This window comes from Diabrotica virgifera, chromosome 8 (genome assembly GCF_917563875.1).
Source record: "Diabrotica virgifera virgifera chromosome 8, PGI_DIABVI_V3a".
Lineage (NCBI taxonomy): Eukaryota > Metazoa > Arthropoda > Insecta > Coleoptera > Chrysomelidae > Diabrotica > Diabrotica virgifera.
In genome coordinates, this window is record NC_065450.1 from 93,813,859 (window position 1) to 93,834,770 (window position 20,912).

Sequence of the window (20,912 nt, forward strand, 5' to 3'; positions counted from 1 at the left end):
TTAATGGTTCATCGGAAAGCTCATTAAAAGAGAAATCCACTTACATCCAAACTAAATTCTAATAAATATTTACAGCTCAATATACAGGGTGTATCAAATTTATGTGCCCGCGTTATTTAAAAAAAATTTAATTTAATTTTCATTTTGCTTTTGATTGATAAATTTGAAAACACAATAATACATACACTTACACTCCAAAAACAGTGAGGTAAGTATCAATGCATGTATATATTGCATAAAAATTTTTTTTGGGTGGAATTTGTTCTAGATAGTATCAAAATGATAATAAAAAAATGTTATAGAACATATTAAAGCAACGACTTACGGTTTTCTTAGTAGGCGCATCAGAAAGTATGGAAAATTTCCTACAAAAAACGTTGTATACATTTTTTTCCATAACCAAATCTTAGCCCTGTAAAACGACGTTGAAAAATGTGAAGAGTGTAAAAATTCGGTGCTTATAAGCATAGACGTAAGTATGTGTATGTAGAAGGCTGCATTATTTGTCTGTCTGACATTTTGTACTCTGTACAAATTATTATTTGAAAGCACATGGTCTCTGACTTTCTGTTTGCCTCGTGTGTTGGAAATTAAAATTTATATTAACTATGGAGTGTTTTTGTGTTTATTTTTGAGTGTGAACAGTTTAAATTTTAAGCCATCAAATGAAAAAGTGAAACAATTCAACGGAACATTTTTGAGTGATTGTCGAACATTTTACAAAGTTCGTATTTACAAAATTCTATTGGATATCATTCTTCGTGCTATAATGCTTTTTGAGTTAAAATGGGCTTCATTGAAGAAGGGTACCTAAATAAATTATTTATTAAAATTGTATATCGTAATTTTTCTCAAATTTCTACAAATGAAATATATAATGTAATATGTCACATGGCTAGAAATAATTAGCTGCCAAAATAAATCGATTAGTTTAAATTTGAAGTTACGATTACGACATTCTTAAATGGCAATGTATTCATAGACATATTATTAAGGGTAGACAGGGAATACAGAGCAAACAGTCTGTCGGTGGTCTATCTATCTCTTTTAACCAAGCGATCCCGCGCATGTGACAGACAAAGATGGCATAATATTGGCGTTACACCGGTTACACCTCGATGCACAGAGTGGCCCATACTTTGCCTAACCTACTAGTTAGAATGTATTGCAGTAAGGTAACTAAATGATGTTGAGATAAATCGAAAGACATCGATTGTAATGGATTGTAGGTACTTTTGACATAAAATAATCACCCATTATTATTTAAAATTATTTTTTGAAATTGTCCGACTACGAAATCTACCCCTTAATTTTTTCCGACAACAGTCATTCTTTGTAAGGAATAATTTACTTAATTAAATTTCGTTTTTGTCGGAAAGCTATTTATCACCAGCATTTTTGTCTATATCTTACATGTTTAGAATGTCGGACTACGAAAACTTCCCATTAATTTTGTCGGACAGGACTTCCAATTGATTTTTTAACCTTTCATTAAACTCTCATGCAAAAATCAGACTGCTATTTATCATCAACATAATTCCTGTGATGTGACATGTTCTACGTGTCGGACTCGTTAAAATGCCCAACATTTTTGTCGGACAAACATTTTTTCATATATTATATAACGTTGGTTATTGAATAAACTTAAAAACAACTTGCTATTTTTCACAATCATAAATTTGTCAGGACGACACGTTTATCATGCTCCACAATTAAAACTTCCCCTGTTCCAGTGTTCCCGTGCATCAAAGTTTGTCCGACTAGACACCGTTAAGCTATTAACAAATTTTCAGCTTGCTATTAATCAACTCTTCTTTCTTATGCGGGATTCAAGTCTTACATTCAGTTTTCAAGCCTCGAAAATGAGTATTTTTGCATTTTTTAGAGTTTAAATCGCTTATAACTCCAAAACTATGAACTTCTGAGAAAAATGACAATAGACCTTTTAATTTAGAATTATCCAGAAAATCTAAAAAAATGTTTTTTTGGAGGAAAATAGATTATTGAAAAAGAGCGCACCGCACCGTCAAATAATCGGATGAGCACGCATAATTAACAATTAAAAAACAACGGTGTAAATTAAAGGTACACCCGATCTTTCTTCATAATCTCGAAAACGAATGTTTAAATTTTAATTTAAGCATTTGGCAACCTCAAAAATACTAATCTAAATATGAGTTTTTAATCCTCTAAAATGCGTATTTTCGCATTTTTTTAGATTTTAAATCGCCTATAACTCGAAAACTATCAACTTTTGAGAAAAAATGTCAAGAAAACTTTTTTGTTTAGAATAACCCAAAAAACCTAAAAAATAGTTTCCGGAGCAAAAAAAGACGATCTTTTGTATTTGTTTAAAAAAATTGTTTAAACAACTTCTGCTCAAAAATTTTGCCCGGCACCCCTCAGATTTCTTTAAAGAGAATATTTTGAATAGGAATCCGCAAAGAAACCGAATCAGAATTTTTTAAGTGAAAACTTCTTTAGGGACGTTGTGCGATTTTTGGATAGGGGAAAAAGCATTGAATTCGAGACCGTCATCGCGACCGTCATTGCGACTGTCATCGCTTATGCTATATATTATTTGTATGTATATATAAACTGTATAGAAGTATTTACATTTAAAATAAATGTAAAACCTATTTTAGGATGGGGGAAAAGGATTTATTTCGCGACCGTCATCTCTTCGACGAAATAAATTTTGTACGTATATTTATTGAAGTGAAAACTTCTTTAGGGACGTTGTGCACTTTTTGGATGGGAAAATGTATTAAATTGGCGATCGTCATCGCTTCGAAGAAACAAATTTTTGAAGTGAAAACTTCTTGAGGGATGTTGTGCAGTTTTTAGATGGGGAAAAATATTAAATTAGCGACCGTCATTGCGACCGTCATCGCTTCGACGAAATAAATGTTTGAAGTGAAAATTCCTTTAGTGACGTTATGCAGTTTTTAGATGGGAAAAAGTGTTGAATTAGCGACCGTCATCGCTTCGAAGAAATACATTTTTGAAGTGAAAACATCTTGAGGGACGTTGTGCACTTTTTGGATGGGGAAAAAGTATTAAATTAGTGACAGTCATCGCATCTACGAAATACATTTTTGAAGTGAAAATTTCTTTAGCGACGTTGTGCACTTTTTAGATGGGGAAATAGTATTGAATTAACGACTGTCATCGCTTCAGCGAAATAAATTTTTGGAGTGAAAATTCTCTAGGGACGTTGTGCACTTTTTGGATGGGGAAAAATTACTAAATTAGCGACAGTCGTCACTTCGACGAAATAAATTTTTGAAGTGAAAACTTCTTGAGGGACGTTGTGCACTTTTTGGTAGGGGAAAAATTATTAAATTAGCGACCGTCATCGCTTCGACGAAATAAATATTTAAAGAGAAAACTTCTTGAAGGACGTTGTGCACTTTTTGGATGGGGAAAACGTATTAAATTAGCGACGCCATCGCTTCGACGAAATAAATTTTTGAAATGAAAATTTTTTTAGGGACGTTGTGCACTTTTTGGATGGGAAAAAGTATTAAATTAGCGACCGTCATCACTTCGATGAAATTGATTTTTGAAGTGAAAACTTCTTGAGGGACGTTGTGCACTTTTTGGTAGCGGAAAAATTATTAAATTAGCGACCGTCATCGCTTCGACGAAATAAATATTTAAAGTGAAAACTTCTTGAGGGACGTTGTGCACTTTTTGGATGGGGAAAACGTATTAAATTAGCGACAGTCATCGCTTCGACGAAATAAATTTTTGAATTGAAAATTTTTTTAGGGACGTTGTGCACTTTTTGGATGGGAAAAAGTATTAATTTAGCGACCGTCATCGCGACCATCATCGCTTCGACGAAATAAATATTTGAAATAAAAACTTCTTGAGGGACGTTGTGCACTTTTTGGATGAGGAAAAATTATTAAATTAGCGACCGTCATCGCGACCATCATCGCTTCGACGAAATAAATATTTGAAGTGAAAACTTCTTGAGGGACGTTGTGCACTTTTTGGATGGGGAAAATTATTGAATTTTCGACCGTCATCACTTCGCTGAAATAAATTTTGTACGTATATAAATTACGTGTATGTATATATAAATAGCATAGGGCTAAGGGCATACGCATCGCGTATATGATATAGGTATAGCACTTCTTTTTGGATGGGGAAAAAGCATTGAGCTCGTCATCTATTTACTATAAGAAGTTTTCACTTCTGTCGGCACTCCCACGAGTGCCTTCAATTTTTTTTTAGACGGGAGCAGTCTCATCACATGTCACATGGATTATATGATGAATACATATTATTACCTACTTACTGCTACCATTGGATTTCTTAAAACAACTTCATTTGGGGACGCAGGAGCTGAACTTAAATCTTTGTACTGTTTATACCAGGGATACTGTTTTCCTGTTAGTTTTTGGGACTTGAATCGTTGATAATAGGCAGTGGTCACTGATAACTTCAGTAGATTTAAAACTAAACATAGCGTTTGTACGGTTTCTGCAACAAAAAACAACGATTGGTTCTAGAGAATGTTTTGGTTTATATGGTTGATGTTTTGGAAAATAAGGAAACATAGAAGATATATTATGTTCGAGCCATTTAAATATTGTATTGATTTTAGTTGTCTGTTTGGGGTTCACTCTGTATTCAAAACCTGTTTTATCAAGAGGTTCAAAGCATTGAGAAATGAATATATTTCATAATATAAACACACAATCTCTTCCACTTGTTCAGAGAAAATTATATGTCATGCGATTCAACTGTTTGCTGCATACGCAGAAACCTTACGATACGCTGTGAAGAGAATTTAGCCGGTGGCGATGTAAAACGTCGTGTTTTTAGAAGTCCAACAGATACGGCAATGAACGTTGACATTCCGTGTTGTCGGTAATATTTTATCGGGGACCGGTCATGTTTTATTCCGTACCGTGAAATAAACTTTTAATTATTATACGTTGCTTTATATCCATTACAAATATACTGTTTTCGCTATTCATTTTTGTGCGGCATTTGATGCTTTGATTTAGAGCTGATTTTTAGATAAATAGAGGTTTTCTTTTAAAAAGAGACTTTTATTTACTTTCGAACCCGGGGTAATTGTTGATAACGGGTAGTTTCAAGCAGTGCCCCACATAATTTGGCGACCCTGTGTGACAGAACAGTTTCGAGTTAAAGTTAATCGTGTGTGCATACAAAGTGTAGCGAAAAAGTGTATCAACAATCACTAGTCAATCTTTATCACGTTTGCCTCTAGTTTCGGTAAACGCATGTGTTTCGAACAAGTTTGCAGTGAAAATGGATAACAAGGAGAAACATCGCAAAGTGCTTCGTACCACCTTCAGCAAAGCAGCAACACACGTTAGAAAACATTTTATCAGGCCAGAAAGGAGAAGTACGACTGATGAAAATCTCCTTAGATCCATTACGTTAGAAAATGGAAGATCTAAGGAGAATAGATGACGAAATATATGATCTCCTATTGAACGAAGATACCCGTGAACAAGATCTGTTAGCAGAAATGGAGAGCAGTGACAGCTACATTACGAAGTTTGCTGACCTGAACATACAGTTCGAGGAACGGGTAAAAACAAGGATAGCTGCGTCCGTGGAGGATGAGGTGGCTTCTAGGACAACTGGTAATAGTATAGAGGGCATACAGGGTAAGCGAAAATTCAAATTACCTACATTAGAACTCAAATAGTTTGACGGGAATATTAAAAACTGGTTGCCTTTTTGGTCTCAATTCCAAAAGATGCATAATGATTCGGACATGGACTTAAACGATAAAGTTGAGTATTTAATTCAAGCTACTGTACCGGGCAGTAGAGTTATGCAGCTAGTAGATAGTTTTCTCTCAAATTATTGACTGTCTTATTTTGCGTTTCCGTCGCGACGATTTGCAGATCGAGGTATATGCTCGGGAATTGCTTAAATTAGTAATAAATAATACTTCGTCTGGCAATAAATTAGACATTTCTTTATTATATGATAAGTTAAAGACTCAGTTAAGGGCTTTTTAGACATTAGGTATAAAGTCGGATAAATACGCGGCTATGTTATTTCCTTTAGTCGAATCGTGTTTACATTCAGATTTATTAAGAATATGGTAAAGGTTACCGGAAGATATTGGGTCACAAACTTCTAATAATAATGCCGGTATTTCCACTACAGAAAATCGTCTCAAAAGCTTGATGCAATTTTTGAAGAATGAAGTCGACAATGAGCAGCACGTTTCCTTAGCGGTCGAGGTTTTAACTTATCAGGTACTAAGTCTGGGAATTTTAAACGAAATGGTCTGAAAATAAGAATAACTTAAGAGAAAGAACCTCAGTTTCCTTCTGCGATGGGTTTAATTAATTCTCATAATACAACGAATAGATGTTTATTTTGCGAAAATGCGCACGAAAGCAGCCAATGCTTCAAAGCTCAGAAGTTAACTTATGACGAGAGAGTAAATATTTTGACAGAGAAAGGTGCTTGTTTCCGCTGTTTAAAAATTGGACACCAATCTCGAAGATGCCGTGGTCAATTAAGTTGTTTCATCATCATCATCAACCCGTACGCGTCCACTGCTGGACATAGGTCTCCCTCAGCTGCATAAGTTGTTTACTTTGTCACAAATCACATGTGCCTCTAATGTGCAGAGAACTTTCGATGGGCAAGGCTACTACTAATGTTTTTTTGCAAACTTTGCGCGTCGAAATAAACCACTTAATCAAGACGCCAGTTGTGCGTGCCTTAATAGATACCGGATCTCAAAAGACGTATATTCTGAAACCTACTGCTAGATTATTGGATTATCCATGTAAGCGACAGATTAACCTTGTACATGGATTATTCAGAGGCAGTGAGCAGGCACAAAAAACATGATTGTTATAATGTTAACCTGAGTTATAATAACTACAGTTGCACATTTGAAGCACTAGACCAACCCGTAATTTGTAGCAATATTTCTTCCGTATTTAATGGTCCCTAGATGGAAGAACTCAAAATATTGAATATAGAGATAACATATTCGGGTGATACGTCTCCTATAGTGATTTTAATAGGTGCAGATATTGCAGGAAAGCTCTATACCGGAAGGAGGTATATTTTAAAATGTGGACTAGTAGCTATGGAAACCTTACTGGGCTGGACTCTGATGGGGAAAATACCTTTAGGTCAACAGGACAACCGTACCGCAACGACTGTTTCGCTTTTTGTTAGCAACGCGTCGGTTAGTCAAATTTGGGAGTTAGATGCCTTGGTTATCAATGCTCCAGCAGAGAAGAAGACAAAAGAAGAAACAGCTCTAGCAGCAGAACAGACGGTTTCAATAGATTGTAAAGAACTAGATGAAACCAGACTGCCATGGTTAGAAGGACATCCAGCATTACCGAGTAACTACCAGATGGCCAAGAAAAGGCTGGATACTAGGGATGGCGGTTGTTGAGAAAACACAGGTTTTAGGTTATACCGGTTTTTTTTACCCACGGTTTAACCTACAGGTTATAACCGGTCAAAAAACCGGTTGTTCCAAAAACCGGTGTTCGGTTTTTTTAGTCACAACCAATACCCAATAGGTTACATCTACATTGCGCTTCAGTTTGCGATACTCCATTCGAATGGATATCAGTCCATATGAATATAGCAATCAGTCATCAGTGTTGTGAAATAAGTTTTAGTCAGCTTAAAATTTTTCATTTTCGCGCGGTGGGCGAAAAATTTTCACATTTTTTCTCTGAATTCAGTATTTTTTTCACTTACCCGGTTTTTCACCGGTTATCACTTTAAAAAGAAAAACCGGTTATAACCGTGACAAAAAAACAACCGGAAAAACCGATTATTGCAGAAGAAAAAACCGGTTTTAGGTTATAACCGGTAGGTTTTTCCCATCCCTACTGGATACCACGTTGAGGAAAATAAACAAAGATGGATATCTTGAAGCCTACCGTCAACCATTTAAAGAGGAGCTGGATGACAGTATAATTGAGTGCTCTAGGAGCAGCCAGGCCAGGAAGAGCTAAATATGCTAATGTGTGAAGGCAAGTTTGATCTCAGAGGGTGGGAGTATACAGACCCACCCCCGATGACACTATTGATGCCTCGACCCAGGTTTGGAGAATAAAATGGAACAAAATAGATGACACCTTGTGTCTACGACGAGAGGATGAAGATACAGATCAACCTTTTGATAAACCTATAACTAAAAGAGTCATACTCTCACAAGCGCAGCGTGTGTTTGATCCTATTGGGTATTCTTGTCCAACCACGTTGATTCCGAAGTTGTTATTGTAGAAGATATGGAAAGAACAACTGCCTTGGTATACGCCGGTCGGTTGTGAAATAGAAACCTATTTTCGGAATTGGATCAAAGAGCTTCCATGTTTAGCTGCGATTAAGATTCCTAGGTGGATACATGCAGCCCCAAAGTTGCTGAACAATTTTCCTTACATACGTTTTGTGATGCTAGCAAGGATGCATATTCCGCAGTAATATTTTAAAGAGGAGTCCGGAGCGGACAAGTATTTATACATATTTTAGTAGCTAAATCCAGGGTAGCCCCCTTAAAGGCATTGTCGATACCCCGACCTGAACTGTGTGGAATCTTCGTGTGGAATCGGATGGCAGAAATTCGCAAAACTTCGTGTATAGAAAGATGGCATGTGCCAGTTGTACTCAATCATGCTGATCTTACTTCTAGAGGTTGTTCTCCTAAGTAGTTGCTCGAGTCCAAATGGTGGGAGGGTCCGCAATGGCTTTATGAAGATCCATCATCTTGGCCCCGAGATAATCACAGCTGTGATGAGGAAGAGATTAACAAGGAGAAAAAGAAAAGAAAAGAAAAGAAAAGAAAAAAGAAAAGACAAGAAAGAAAAATGATTAGCAACTTAATTATTTTTCACAGTATCTGAAGACGTTGCGCATGTGCTCATGGATTTGTCGATTTACCGATAATGCAAGAAATAAGGACGACAAACTAAAGGGAGAGTTAACCACTTAGGAGCTTGATAAAGCTGAAACGTCGGTACTCAAGCTAGTCCAACAAGAGATATTTTCGGACGAAAACGATAAAAAATTGTGTGGAATGGGAGTCTTCAAAGACAAGAATGGATTGATCCTATTACAGTCTCGCATCAGTAATAGAAATGATGATGAGTATTTTCCTTTTCCAGTAGTTTTGCCAGCCAAGCATTTTATAGTGAATAGCCTACTATTTCGAGAACATGTCAAGTCGTGTCATGTCGGAACTCAAGGACTGATGGCTATCGTGCGTGAACGATATTGGATTTTAGGTGGTCGTCGCGCTATAAAATCCCGCGATTTCGAAGTGCGTCGTCTGCAAAAGACATGAGGCCAAGTCGTTTGGGATGAGTGCGGCACCGTTGTCGCTAGATCGTGTTCGGGACGCATTACCATTCGAGACAATGGGTGTAGACTTTGCCGGGCCGTTATATTTGAGTACTGCAGAAAAAGCGTGGATATGTCTTTTCACTTGCGCCGTGTACCGGGCCATACATCTCGAACTATGTACCTTGCTATCGGTAGAGTGCTTTATGCAAGTTTTACGACGTTTTATTGCCAGACGGGGTCGACCGAAGAACTTTTACAGTGATAATGGGACTAACTTTGTCGGTACATTGAATGCGTTTCGTCAGGTGGACTTTTAGAAAATTGCCGAGAGCAGTAGTGCCGAACATATCCAGTGGCGGTTCAACCCACCGACAGCTGCGTGGTGGGGAGGTTTTTGGGAACGATTGATAGGCTTATTGAAGTGATTGTTGCGCAAGGTATTAGGTCGTCCTTCGCTTGACTATGAAAGTGTATTAACCGTCATCTGTGATTGCGAATCCGTCATGAATTCTCGACCAATCACCTGCCCTTCAACAGATGCTGGTACCGTTAACACCACAGGTGTTCCTTAGGGATCAAAGCGTGAAGTCAAACCTCCGCTGCGGTATACGAGATAGACTCGGTTGTTTTTTTATTTTTTATATTATGTTATTGTTGTTTGATGATCATGGTATTTTGATATCTCTGATAATTTTGTGAGCATGTTCATTTTTTGTGTAACATAAAGAGATGTCTCAGGTGGGAGAATGTTCGAGCCATTTAAATATTGCATTAATTTTAGTTGTCTGTTTGGGACTCACCCTGTATTCAAAAATTCAAAACCGTTTTATTAGATGTTCAAAGCACTGAGAAATGAATATTTTTCATAATAATAAACACACAAATTCTTCCACTTATAGACGATAACGATTTAATTTGTTTAGAGAAAATTATGTCATGCGATTCAACTGTTTGCTGCATAAGCAGAAACCTTACCTTACGATACGGTGCGAAGAGAATTTAGCCGGTGGCGATGTAAGACGTTATTTTTTTAGAAGTCCAACAGATACCGCAATGAACGTTGACATTCCGTGTTATCGGTAATATTAAAATAGAGAAGTAAAATATATTTCGCGGGGACCGGTCTTATTTTCTTCCGTACCGTGAAATAAACACTTTTAATTATACGTTGTTTTATATTCATTAGAAATATACCTACTGCTTTCGCTATTTATTTCTGTGCTGTTTTTTTAATAAAGAGACTCTTATTTACTTTCGAACCCGGGGTAATTGTTGATAACGGTTAGTTTCAAGCACTGCCACACATAATTTGGCGACCGTGTGTGACAGAACAATAAATATATGCTGAGGAATTGATATCTTTATTCGAGATTCTATATGTGCATAAAGTGATAATATTTAGTTACCACAGTTTCGTTTTGATCAGCAATTTGTTGAAGAGATAGACTAGCATAATACGCCACACACTATAAATGGAAATATAGAAATTCGTTTCTAGAACATGTGTAGAGTTGTTTTTCATTTATAAAATGAATTTTAAAGACTATTTACCTGTTGGACGATTTATTTCAGTGTTGTTTCTTGTCAGTATATATAGCTGTAATAAGGCTTGAGGTAAAGCATGTGTATAAGACTGTAAAAATACGTATAGTTCAATTGATCTGGGAGATGTAATAATTGATACTGCTTCTTTAAAATTTTTTTCATCCTTAGCTCGTACAGCCTCTATCGACCAAAAAATTCTTTCTGCAAACCTGCAATGGAGAAATGGTTGTCACTATTTTATGTTTTTCTTGTTATTATCAATCATTAAACGATATCTATCGAAAGACTATTAAAAACACGAAGACCGGGTGTATGATAAAATAAAACTGTTTATTCATTTGTATAATAATTGCTACTTAAAATTGATTTACAGACTAAAAATGAAACTAAAATCTGTAGGTTATACTAAGCGACATAGGTACAGGGTGTATCATTAAGAATGTCCAATCTCTGAGTTGTAGATTCTAGATCTCAAATTATTAAGATTTAACCCAAATCACCTCATCATCATCCAACCAATTCACGTCCACTGCTGGACATAGGTCTCCCCCAATTGTTTCCACACTTCACGGTTTTGTGCTGATTGTTGCCAGTTTTTACTAATCCGCCTGATATCATCTGTCCATTGTGTAGGCGGCCTTCCTCTACTTCGTTTATCTTCTCTTGGTCTCCATTCCATCAGCTTTCGTGTCCATCTTGAATCTTTCAGCCTGGCGACGTGTCCTGCCCAGTTCCATTTGAGCCTGGTGATACGTTCTACAACATCTGCGATACCGGTTGTTTGTCTGAGATCTTCATTTCTTATTTTACCCGGTAGGGTTACGCCCAGCATGGATCTTTCCATACGCATTTGAGCAACCCGCATTTTCGACGCTGTTGCCTTGTTAGAGTCAGTGTCTCTGCTCCATATGTCATTACCGGCAGCACACATTGGTCAAACACTTGTCTTTTTAATCCAAAAAAATCAGTAAGGAGCCAAATCACCTACAGTCGGAAAAATGAAAGAATACCCATGAATGATCACATCAATCACATATTATTCAGATTATTAATAATCTATCTCTCTCGTTTGATATTTATGGAAAAATAACAGCAAATACAAAATATGTGATTGATGTGATCGTTCATGGGTATTCTTTCATTTTTCCGACTGTATATAAAATGTGGTTCCTTACTGAGTTAGAGGGTGCTTTATTTAATAATTTTAAAACTATTTTTACCCAGCACTTTAAAACTATTTGACATTTCCTTATCATACTTGGCTAAAAGTGGGTACTGTACACTCTACTAAATTATGTTAAATAATCGTTTCTGGCTACTACCAGAGGCGTACGACAGAGGAAAGTGATTGGTTGACGCTTCCAAAATTCTACGCCACTGACGGAATTGCTATTTTAGTGTAATTTTTAGATTTTCCAATACTTGTTATGCAAATAATAATATACTCTTCATTAGTATCGATAAAATCATAAGTTTTCGAGATATTTGAAGTTAAAAAATAAAGCGACACAATACATTAATCAAAATAACTGTGTCGTTTCATTTTTAACTTCAAATATCTCGAAAACTAATGATTATCGTTACCAATGAAGAGTCTATTATTTACATAGAAAGTATTGGATAATTTTAAAATTGTTATAAAAAAGTAATTCCCTAGTGGCGTAAAATTTGAGAAGGGTCAACCATTCACTATACCCTGTCGTACGCCTCTGGTAGTAGCTAGAAACGTTTATTTATGATAATTTAGTAGGGGGTAGAGTAGCCACACTTTCTGCCAAGTATGATAAGGATACGTCAAATAGTTTTAAAATACTGGGTAAAAATAGTTTTTCAATTTTTAAATAAAACACTCTGTCATTCAGTAAGGAGCCATATTTTATTTAAGTGATCTGGCTTAAATCTTAATATTTTGAGGTCTAGAATATATAATTCAGAGATTGGACATTCTTAATGATATACCCTGTATAGTACATTCAGACTTTCATTGCAGAGTCGAAGCTTTTCGGTTTACAGGTCGACAGAAATATCCGAAACCGCCTAGACCACACCGATTGACAATTTTGGTTAAGCGACGTTGTCAGAGCAATCACGTTTCAAAAGATTTTTGGTTTTTTATTTATTTCACAGCAAAATTGATAACAATTCTATAACGTTTTTACATTTTAAAACCTTTTATATACTTGGGTTGGTTGGTGTCACGGACTCCGCAAATTTTGTAATCCATTTTAAAAATAGTTCTAGGCTACCTAGACACCTGAAATTTTCAAGATAGTTTAGAACTAGCTAACAATGCAATATTTTACTGCTATTATACAGGGTGATTAATAATTAGTGGGATGAAGCTCCATAGATCCGTTATAGTAATGTATAGCGATAAAACTTAATAACAAAAATTGTAGCGAACTTTGAGCTACACATTACAAAATTAGTTAAAGTGTTACATTGTGTTCGATAACATAGTGGCAGACCAAATTTATGTTTTTTTAAATAGAACACCCTGTATTTTATTTTATATTCGAAATCTTCGTAACTTTTCGATTACAAAAATATAAAGGTTTGGTATGTTATACGGGGTATTTACAAAGTTATAACCAATTTTATAAATAAAAGCAAGCACAAGGTCAATGGTTTATTGACGTCATATTTTTTTATTTATTGTCAAAATTTTCGTAAATAATTGTTTTGCTAATTTTCTTTATATTGAATACAGGGTGAGTCAAAACGCAAGTACATTATTTTCTCAGTAATTTTAAATAGAACACCCTGTATTTTATATCATTATCGAAAAGTACCATTACCATACTATAATTTTTGTATAACATTCCCTATCTGTAAATTTATTAGTTTTCGAGATATTTTCATTTTTCAGAGCAAAATTATTAACAATTACGGGTCTAAATCTTTCCAAATTTTAAGTAAGCCATGACTGAATAATTGTATAAAACTTACAATTTACGATTACTGATTATCAATCTGTAATAAAAGTTGGCTACAATTTTTGTTATTAAATTTTATTACTATCTATTACTTATAACGGATCTACAAAGCTTTACCCCACTGACCAATCACACTGTATGGATAAGTCTATTTTTTTTTAAATTTCAAACTATTTTAAAAATGTGACTATTGCAATGATATTTTAAAGTACAGTGGAACCTCGATAACTCGGATTAACAGGGGCCGCGGCCGATCCGGGTTATCGAAAATCCGGGTTGGCCGGAAAATATGGTAAAAATTAATAAAATACGGTATGCTTACAGATAAACTCTGTTATAATTGAAAAAACATAAAATATATAGGGTGAGGCAGATAACTGGCCTATTAGAAATATCTCGAGAACTAAAGGCAACAGAATAATGAAAATTGGAATAAAGGGGTTTTGAGGGATGATCTATTAAATGAACATATTTTCATCTCTTTGCTACTTCCGGTTATACCGGAAGTTGCTTATAACTTCGTTTTTTTAAATGAGACACCCTGTATATTTTTACATTTTTGGATTCTCCTCAATATCTTCTTTCTTAAAATATGAGATTTTGTAATATTATACAAGGTATTTTAAAAGATATTTACGTTTTTTTATTAATTTCGTAGCAACATTCACACCCTGTAGAATTGTAATAGTTTGACATTAAAAACTCTGCTTACGTTCAAGTGATTTTTAATATAGTCTATTATCGTCAAGAATCATTAGTATAGCTAATTTTGAAAAATTAGTATACAGGGTTGGTCGAAACTCGGAATGAATATTTTCTGAGTTTTCTTAAATAGAACACCCTGTATGTTAGTATTGTGATGAAATGATATTTCGTAGTACTTTTTTATTTTATAAGTATTCCCTATACCTAACTGCTTTAATTTGTGAGTTATTGGTGATTCAAGCTAAACATTAATTGCAACAAAAAATACGTAAAATTTTATTAGGTTGGCCATGAAAATATTCAATCACAAACAATTTTTCAGAAATAAATACATATTAATCCAGACCGATCCTTAAAATTACCAATAATGGTTTAGCTATCAAAATAGCTACGTAGTTAAGATTGTTGGTGCGACTAACAATTAAGCACAAATTAAAGCAGTTAGGTATAGGGAATGCTTAAAAAATAAAAAAGTACCATAAAATATCATTTCATTACAACACTAAAATACAGGGTGTTCCATTTAAGAAAACTCAGAAAATACTCATTCCGAGTTTCGATCAACCCTGTATACTAAAATTAAAAATTTAGCTATACTAGTGATTCTTAACAATAGTAGACTATATTAAAAATCATTTGAACGTAAGTAGAGTTTTAGTTGTCAAACTACTACAATTCTACAGGGTGTGAATATTGCTACGAAATTAATAAACAAACGGAATTATCTTTTAAAATACCCTATATAACATTACAAATCCTCATATTTTAAGAAAGAAGACATCGAAGAGAATCCAAAAATGTAAAAATATGTCCCATTTAAAAAAACGAAGTTATAAGCAACTTCCGGTATAACCGGAAGTAGCAAAGAGATGAAAATATTTTCATTTAATAGATCATCCTTCAAAACCCCTGTATTCCAATTTTCATGATTCTGTTTCTTTTAGTTCTCGAGATATTCCTAATAGGCCAGTTATCTGCCTCACCCTGTATATGCACAGTAGGTACACATCCAAATTAGGTATATAGTTGTATAGAGTTGGTCCAGACACTGGTAAACCACGTTCGCGCTCCGCACAAAACCACACATACAAAGCGTCGGCGAGAGTCTCATTTTTAGCTTTATTAGCTTTGCACCGATTGTCCAAACTGTCTTTTGTTATCATTTTGAAACAAAATTCTTGGATTTTAGTTCTATTTTTCTCCCAATTCAATACTGTAGATGTACCGACACCTTATTATGCTGCAATCTGCAATTGTTTTTAAAGATTCGCCTTTATCAATCCTACCTAATGCTTCTACTTTCTTTTCCATTGTCACTACAACATTTTTACGTTTTGTTGCCATTCAGTAGACAAAAATACACGCAAACACAAATTTATCTGAAGCACTATTACAGAATGGAAGCGAGCAATACAAGACTGTACTACACACAATACAGACTAAGACCATTGTTTAAAAAATAATTTTTTAAATAACCTTTTAGCCTTTTTTAAACAATGCTAAGACAGTTTGAAATACATAAACATAAAGGGATACTACATATGCCTGCTGTTTCCGATAATCATTGTGTGCCTTGACTCATTTTTACTATCGCATTGTTCAAATTACCAAATACAAATTATCTCTCAAATATTATATTACATACATTTTTATTGTTGAAATGTTTGTCTGATAAAAATCGGTCCGGGTTAGCCGGACTTCTGGGTTATCGGGGACCGACTTATCGGGGTTCCACTGTACGTTAATAAATCGATATCTACAAATTGATGATGCCTCAGTGGAATTAGACTACAGATCGAGAGGTCTCCAGTTGGAACCCCGCTGTTGCGTATCTTTTTTAATTGTTTTAATAAATAATTAAAAGTTTATATACTTAAAGTTATATATACCATTTTAAACAACCGTGGTATTATAAAAAAATACTATTTTATACTAGTGTAATTTTTGGAATCATAATTATAAATAACAGTTTTATAAATAACAGATAATACATCTACTAAAAATTCATATTTTATAAGTTAATTATTCTTTCCAAACATGTTGTATCCTATATGTACAGCTGGTTCCTAAAAAAACTGATACGACTCTTAGTAAGATTTGATCATGTTGAGCAGTGTATTTGATTGGTTTGACATTATATTATATTTATTATGACAGACAAATATTAAAATAAACAAACAACTGATTACATATATCTGTGGCTTGGTTCTAAAAGGGCCAATGTCAAATTTTTGTTTTTTTGTACAGCTTTCTTTTGAATTTAATGTTGACCAAACAAAATGCAAAAAGACTAAGTTTTCACTCTAATGGCATATAACATATCCCACCAGAATGAAAACAATGGGAACCTTCTCTGGTTACACCTCCGAGGCTTCTACAATTTGCAAGCCATACGGATGCTGAGACTAAGGAAGATGAGGGAATTCTACAATTTACAATTCACGTCACATCTGCTCAGCGCGGTAAAGTTCCAACGAGACTGGTTCCCTTCATACTCCACACAGAGTAAATGTAAATCAAAAATGAATAACCATTTTCAATTTCGTTGCAAAACGAAAATTGAAATTGAAAAAAAATTTAACGAAATTGAAAATGGTTATTCATTTTTAAAATGCAAAAACTTGACTCTGGCCCTCTTATCATTAAGCCACATTAGGTGACTTGGTGTTAAAATGGCCAATTTCCATTTTTTGCATTTTGTTTTGGTCAATATTAAATTCAAAACTACAGGGTTTACCCTTTTAAAGTTTTATTAAATTCAAAAGAGTTGTTTCGAATTTAAATGAAAAAAAAAACACATTTAAACAAAAAATTTGAACAAAAACACATCGAGGAGTGTTATTTGTCTCGTTAATTTATTGACTAGGTAATATGGGATCTGGTGTATTATGTGCCACTGTTTGGTCTGTGAGAACAGTGCGGTCCCAGTATAGCTTATAGTTGTCATTTTCAAGCATATTCTCAGGAACGTATTGATAATATGGGAGATGGTCCGTTTGGAGAAGTCCCAGTTTTATAGCTATCTCTTGATGAAGGATCTTTCCTACTGAGTCATGCGGTTGCTTGTATTCAGTTGCAGCAAATTCCTGGCAACCCCCGGTAATATGTTGGATGGTTTCTTGGGCTTGACATCCATATCGGCATCTGTCGTTTTGAACCTGCGGGTCTTTGATGATATATTTCAGGTAATTTCTGGTTGGTATAACCTGATCCTGAATGGCCAGTAATGAACCTTCCTATAGGGTTGTTGTTATTATTTTTATTATTATTGGAATAAAACAAACGACTTAACTCAACAATATATTAAAGCAAGAATTGTAACCAAATTAAAAGATAACTGGGCACTATCACAGGCATTTTAACATAAGCAGAACCACAGTTTTTCTATTAATAAAAAATGAAGGGAACAATAAACTCTCGAAAAAAACCGAGGGTCTGGAAGACCAAAAATATCTACCGCTCATGAAGATCGTACGCTTTTGGAGAGATTAGAAGAGAATTCTTTTGAAGATGCGAACACTGCAAGAATTATGTCACAGTTTGGAAGACCAAAACTATACTAAATTTAGGTATATAAAAATAAAATTAATATTTTGTAATATCTCCATCAGCATTGATAACAGCTTGTAGTCTTCGGTCCATCTGCGTGAAAGGAACTATGAAATTGTCTTCTTCAGCGAGCTCTTTCCAAACCTGTTGTATACCGTGCCACAGCTCTTCAGCATTTTGAGGTAAAAAATTACGCCGACACAACCGTTTTACAAGAACGCCCCAGACATTCTCGATTGGGTTTAAATCTGGACTGTAGCTGGGCCATGGTAAGGTTTCGATGTTGTTATTCTGGAGCCACTGGTTTATAATATTTGCAGTGTGAACAGGACAATTATCTTGTTGGAGGATAAAATTATTTTCTGGATACAACTGTTCTACACTGGGAAACATGATGTTTTCTAGAATATTTAGATAAGTCTGCCCAACAAACCTGCCATCAATACGCCATACAATTCCCATTCCTCTAGATGAAATCGATCCCCATACATTGACGCCAAAATGACCAGCTGCTCGATATCTATCAACATATAGAGGATTAAATCTATTATTATCTGGTCTATACACCCCCATTTTGCCTTTTTAAGAGAATTGAAAAAATTTTTCATCTGTAAATATTACCCTGTCCCAAAAATCTTGATTTTGTAGCTGATGGTCTAAAGCAAATATAAGTCTTGATTGCTTTTGTTCTGGTGTGAAAGCTTGTTTTTTTGCTGCAGTTCGGTACCTAAGACGCGATGCTTTAATTCTGCGCCAAGTTGTTGTCTTCCTTCCCGGAAACTGTGACAATTCTTGCAGTTTTCGCATCCTCAAAAGGATTCTCTTCTAATCTCTCCAAAAGCGTACGATCTTCATGAGCGGTAGATATTTTTGGTCTTCCAGAACCTTGCTTTCTTTCGAGAGTTTCTTGTTCTCTCCATCTTTTATTAATATTAAAAACTGTTGTTCTGCTTACGTTGAAATGGTTCGCTACGACAGATAGAACCATCTTCTAATTTCGTTACAATTCTTGCTTTTAGTTGTTTGCTAGCATGTGGAGCCATTTTTTGAGGTTGAACACAATAAGTTATCTGACAAATTTTAAGATTTGGCAGTGACAGTGACAGAATGTAAATAAAAGTATTTATCCTTCAAAATGCACTGCTCAATTTTCTACAAAATACGCTTCAAGAGTCGTAAGGTCAGGTGGGGTAAGTGTGTAGCAAAATATTAAAAGTTAGTATAGTTACCTCCCGGATTTTGAGACCAAGTAAGATTTGAAGCTAATGTTTTAATATAATATTTTAATATGTATTACCTACAACTGCTTCATTTTATAACTTTCCACGGCAATGACGTCACCATATTTTAATTTTTTTTTTAAACTATGTCCGTAGTACACACTTTCCCCTTTAAATGGGGGAAGTGTGTCTACGATTTATTTTTTAGACATGAATCAATAGAAATGGAATCTGGGTAAGTGTGTAAAAGTAGAATGTTCATTCTATCGTTAGCTATTTAAATATTTTAAATAATCGTGAAACTGTCAAAGTTACAAACTTTTAATTTAATAAAGTTCAATACAAATGGCCTATGCTAGGTAAAAAAAAAACAACTTATTGAATATTATAATTAGTAAAAGTGACACTGAATCGGTGTAATCCTCTTTTGGTCACCACTGGCTCTGGAAGAACCAGTACAATGTCATCAATTCCTACAAAACTTTTTTCCTCTGGGTCTGCCCAAATAAAGGAATTGGAAGCAGACATATCTAACGACCTCACCTTTCTTGTAAACTTTATTTCCACTTCATCATCTGCTTTATTTACTGAGACAATTTGGCCGATATAATGTTTAAGTGTTTTTTTAGATGGGAAGACCACCAATACCCAATCATTACAATCCACATTTTTTGGTGTTTTGTTTATTTGATGCAAATAGTTGTTCAAGTCTTCTTCCTCTCTAAGCTCTTCTTCAATGTCATTATCAGAATCCTCACATATTACTTCCTTCTCCCCTTCTTCCGATGATGATTCTTCTGACTCAATTACAGTAACTTTTTTTTTCTTTGAGGGCTTCTTAGTTTCTTTTTCTTGTAGACGCTTAAGTACCTCTGGAGTTGTTATTATTTCAGCACCAGTTGCAATTTTTCTCTTCGGTTTTATTCGATCTAAAGGTTGGTGTTGTTTTACCATGTCTAATAAGAGTTCTTGAAATGTTACAGTATGCTCATTCGAAGTGCCAGAAACTGATGGTTCCTCTATGTGTCCATTATTTTCTTCTTCTAAGCGAGGGATATTAGGGCTCTTTTTGTATGTTTCCCATCGCTTTAACGCCAGCGGGTCATATTGGTCTGTTGAGATAACATTCGAATTAAAAGGATATATTCCACCTTTTCTAAACCCATTGCTTATAATTTCAGTATTTGCTTCAGACCATATCTTTCCTATCAACGTACTAAAATGTTTTTTGGGAATTCGTTGACCCTGGTTATGCCTTTGCCACTCGACAAGTTTTGAATCCCATCGTAATTTAAGCGAACGAAAAACACTCAAATCGAGTGGTTGAAGCAAATGACTAGAATGTGGAGGGAGCTTTAGTATTGTTATATTGTTTTTCAATGCGCATTCTATTAGACGTTCATCTACATGGGATACATGACCGTCATATATTACAAGGACAGGTCTAGCATCACCGATTTCGTTCAAGAAGCTTTTCTTAAAATAGTTCAAAAATATTTCAGATTCCATCCATCCGTTAGCTGTGGCGGCATATGTAGTTCCTCGAAAATCTTTTCCTTCAGGCGCAACCCATCCATCCCAAATATTTTTACCTTTAAAAACTATTAATGGGGGCGCCTTATGTCCT

The 20,912-nt window shown here is 34.9% G+C and overlaps 1 protein-coding gene across 1 annotated transcript in view; it reads right to left on the reverse strand.

Moving 5' to 3' along the window:
• Positions 1-20,912, reverse strand: part of LOC126890633 (uncharacterized) — a 72,697-nt gene that overhangs the window by 34,864 nt on the left and 16,921 nt on the right. The window contains exons 2-3 of the mRNA XM_050659719.1: positions 10,882-11,084; positions 4,302-4,494 (exon numbers count right to left, since the gene is read on the reverse strand). Coding sequence (XP_050515676.1) covers positions 4,302-4,494; positions 10,882-11,084 — 396 coding nt within the window. The remainder of the gene's footprint in view (positions 1-4,301; positions 4,495-10,881; positions 11,085-20,912) is intronic.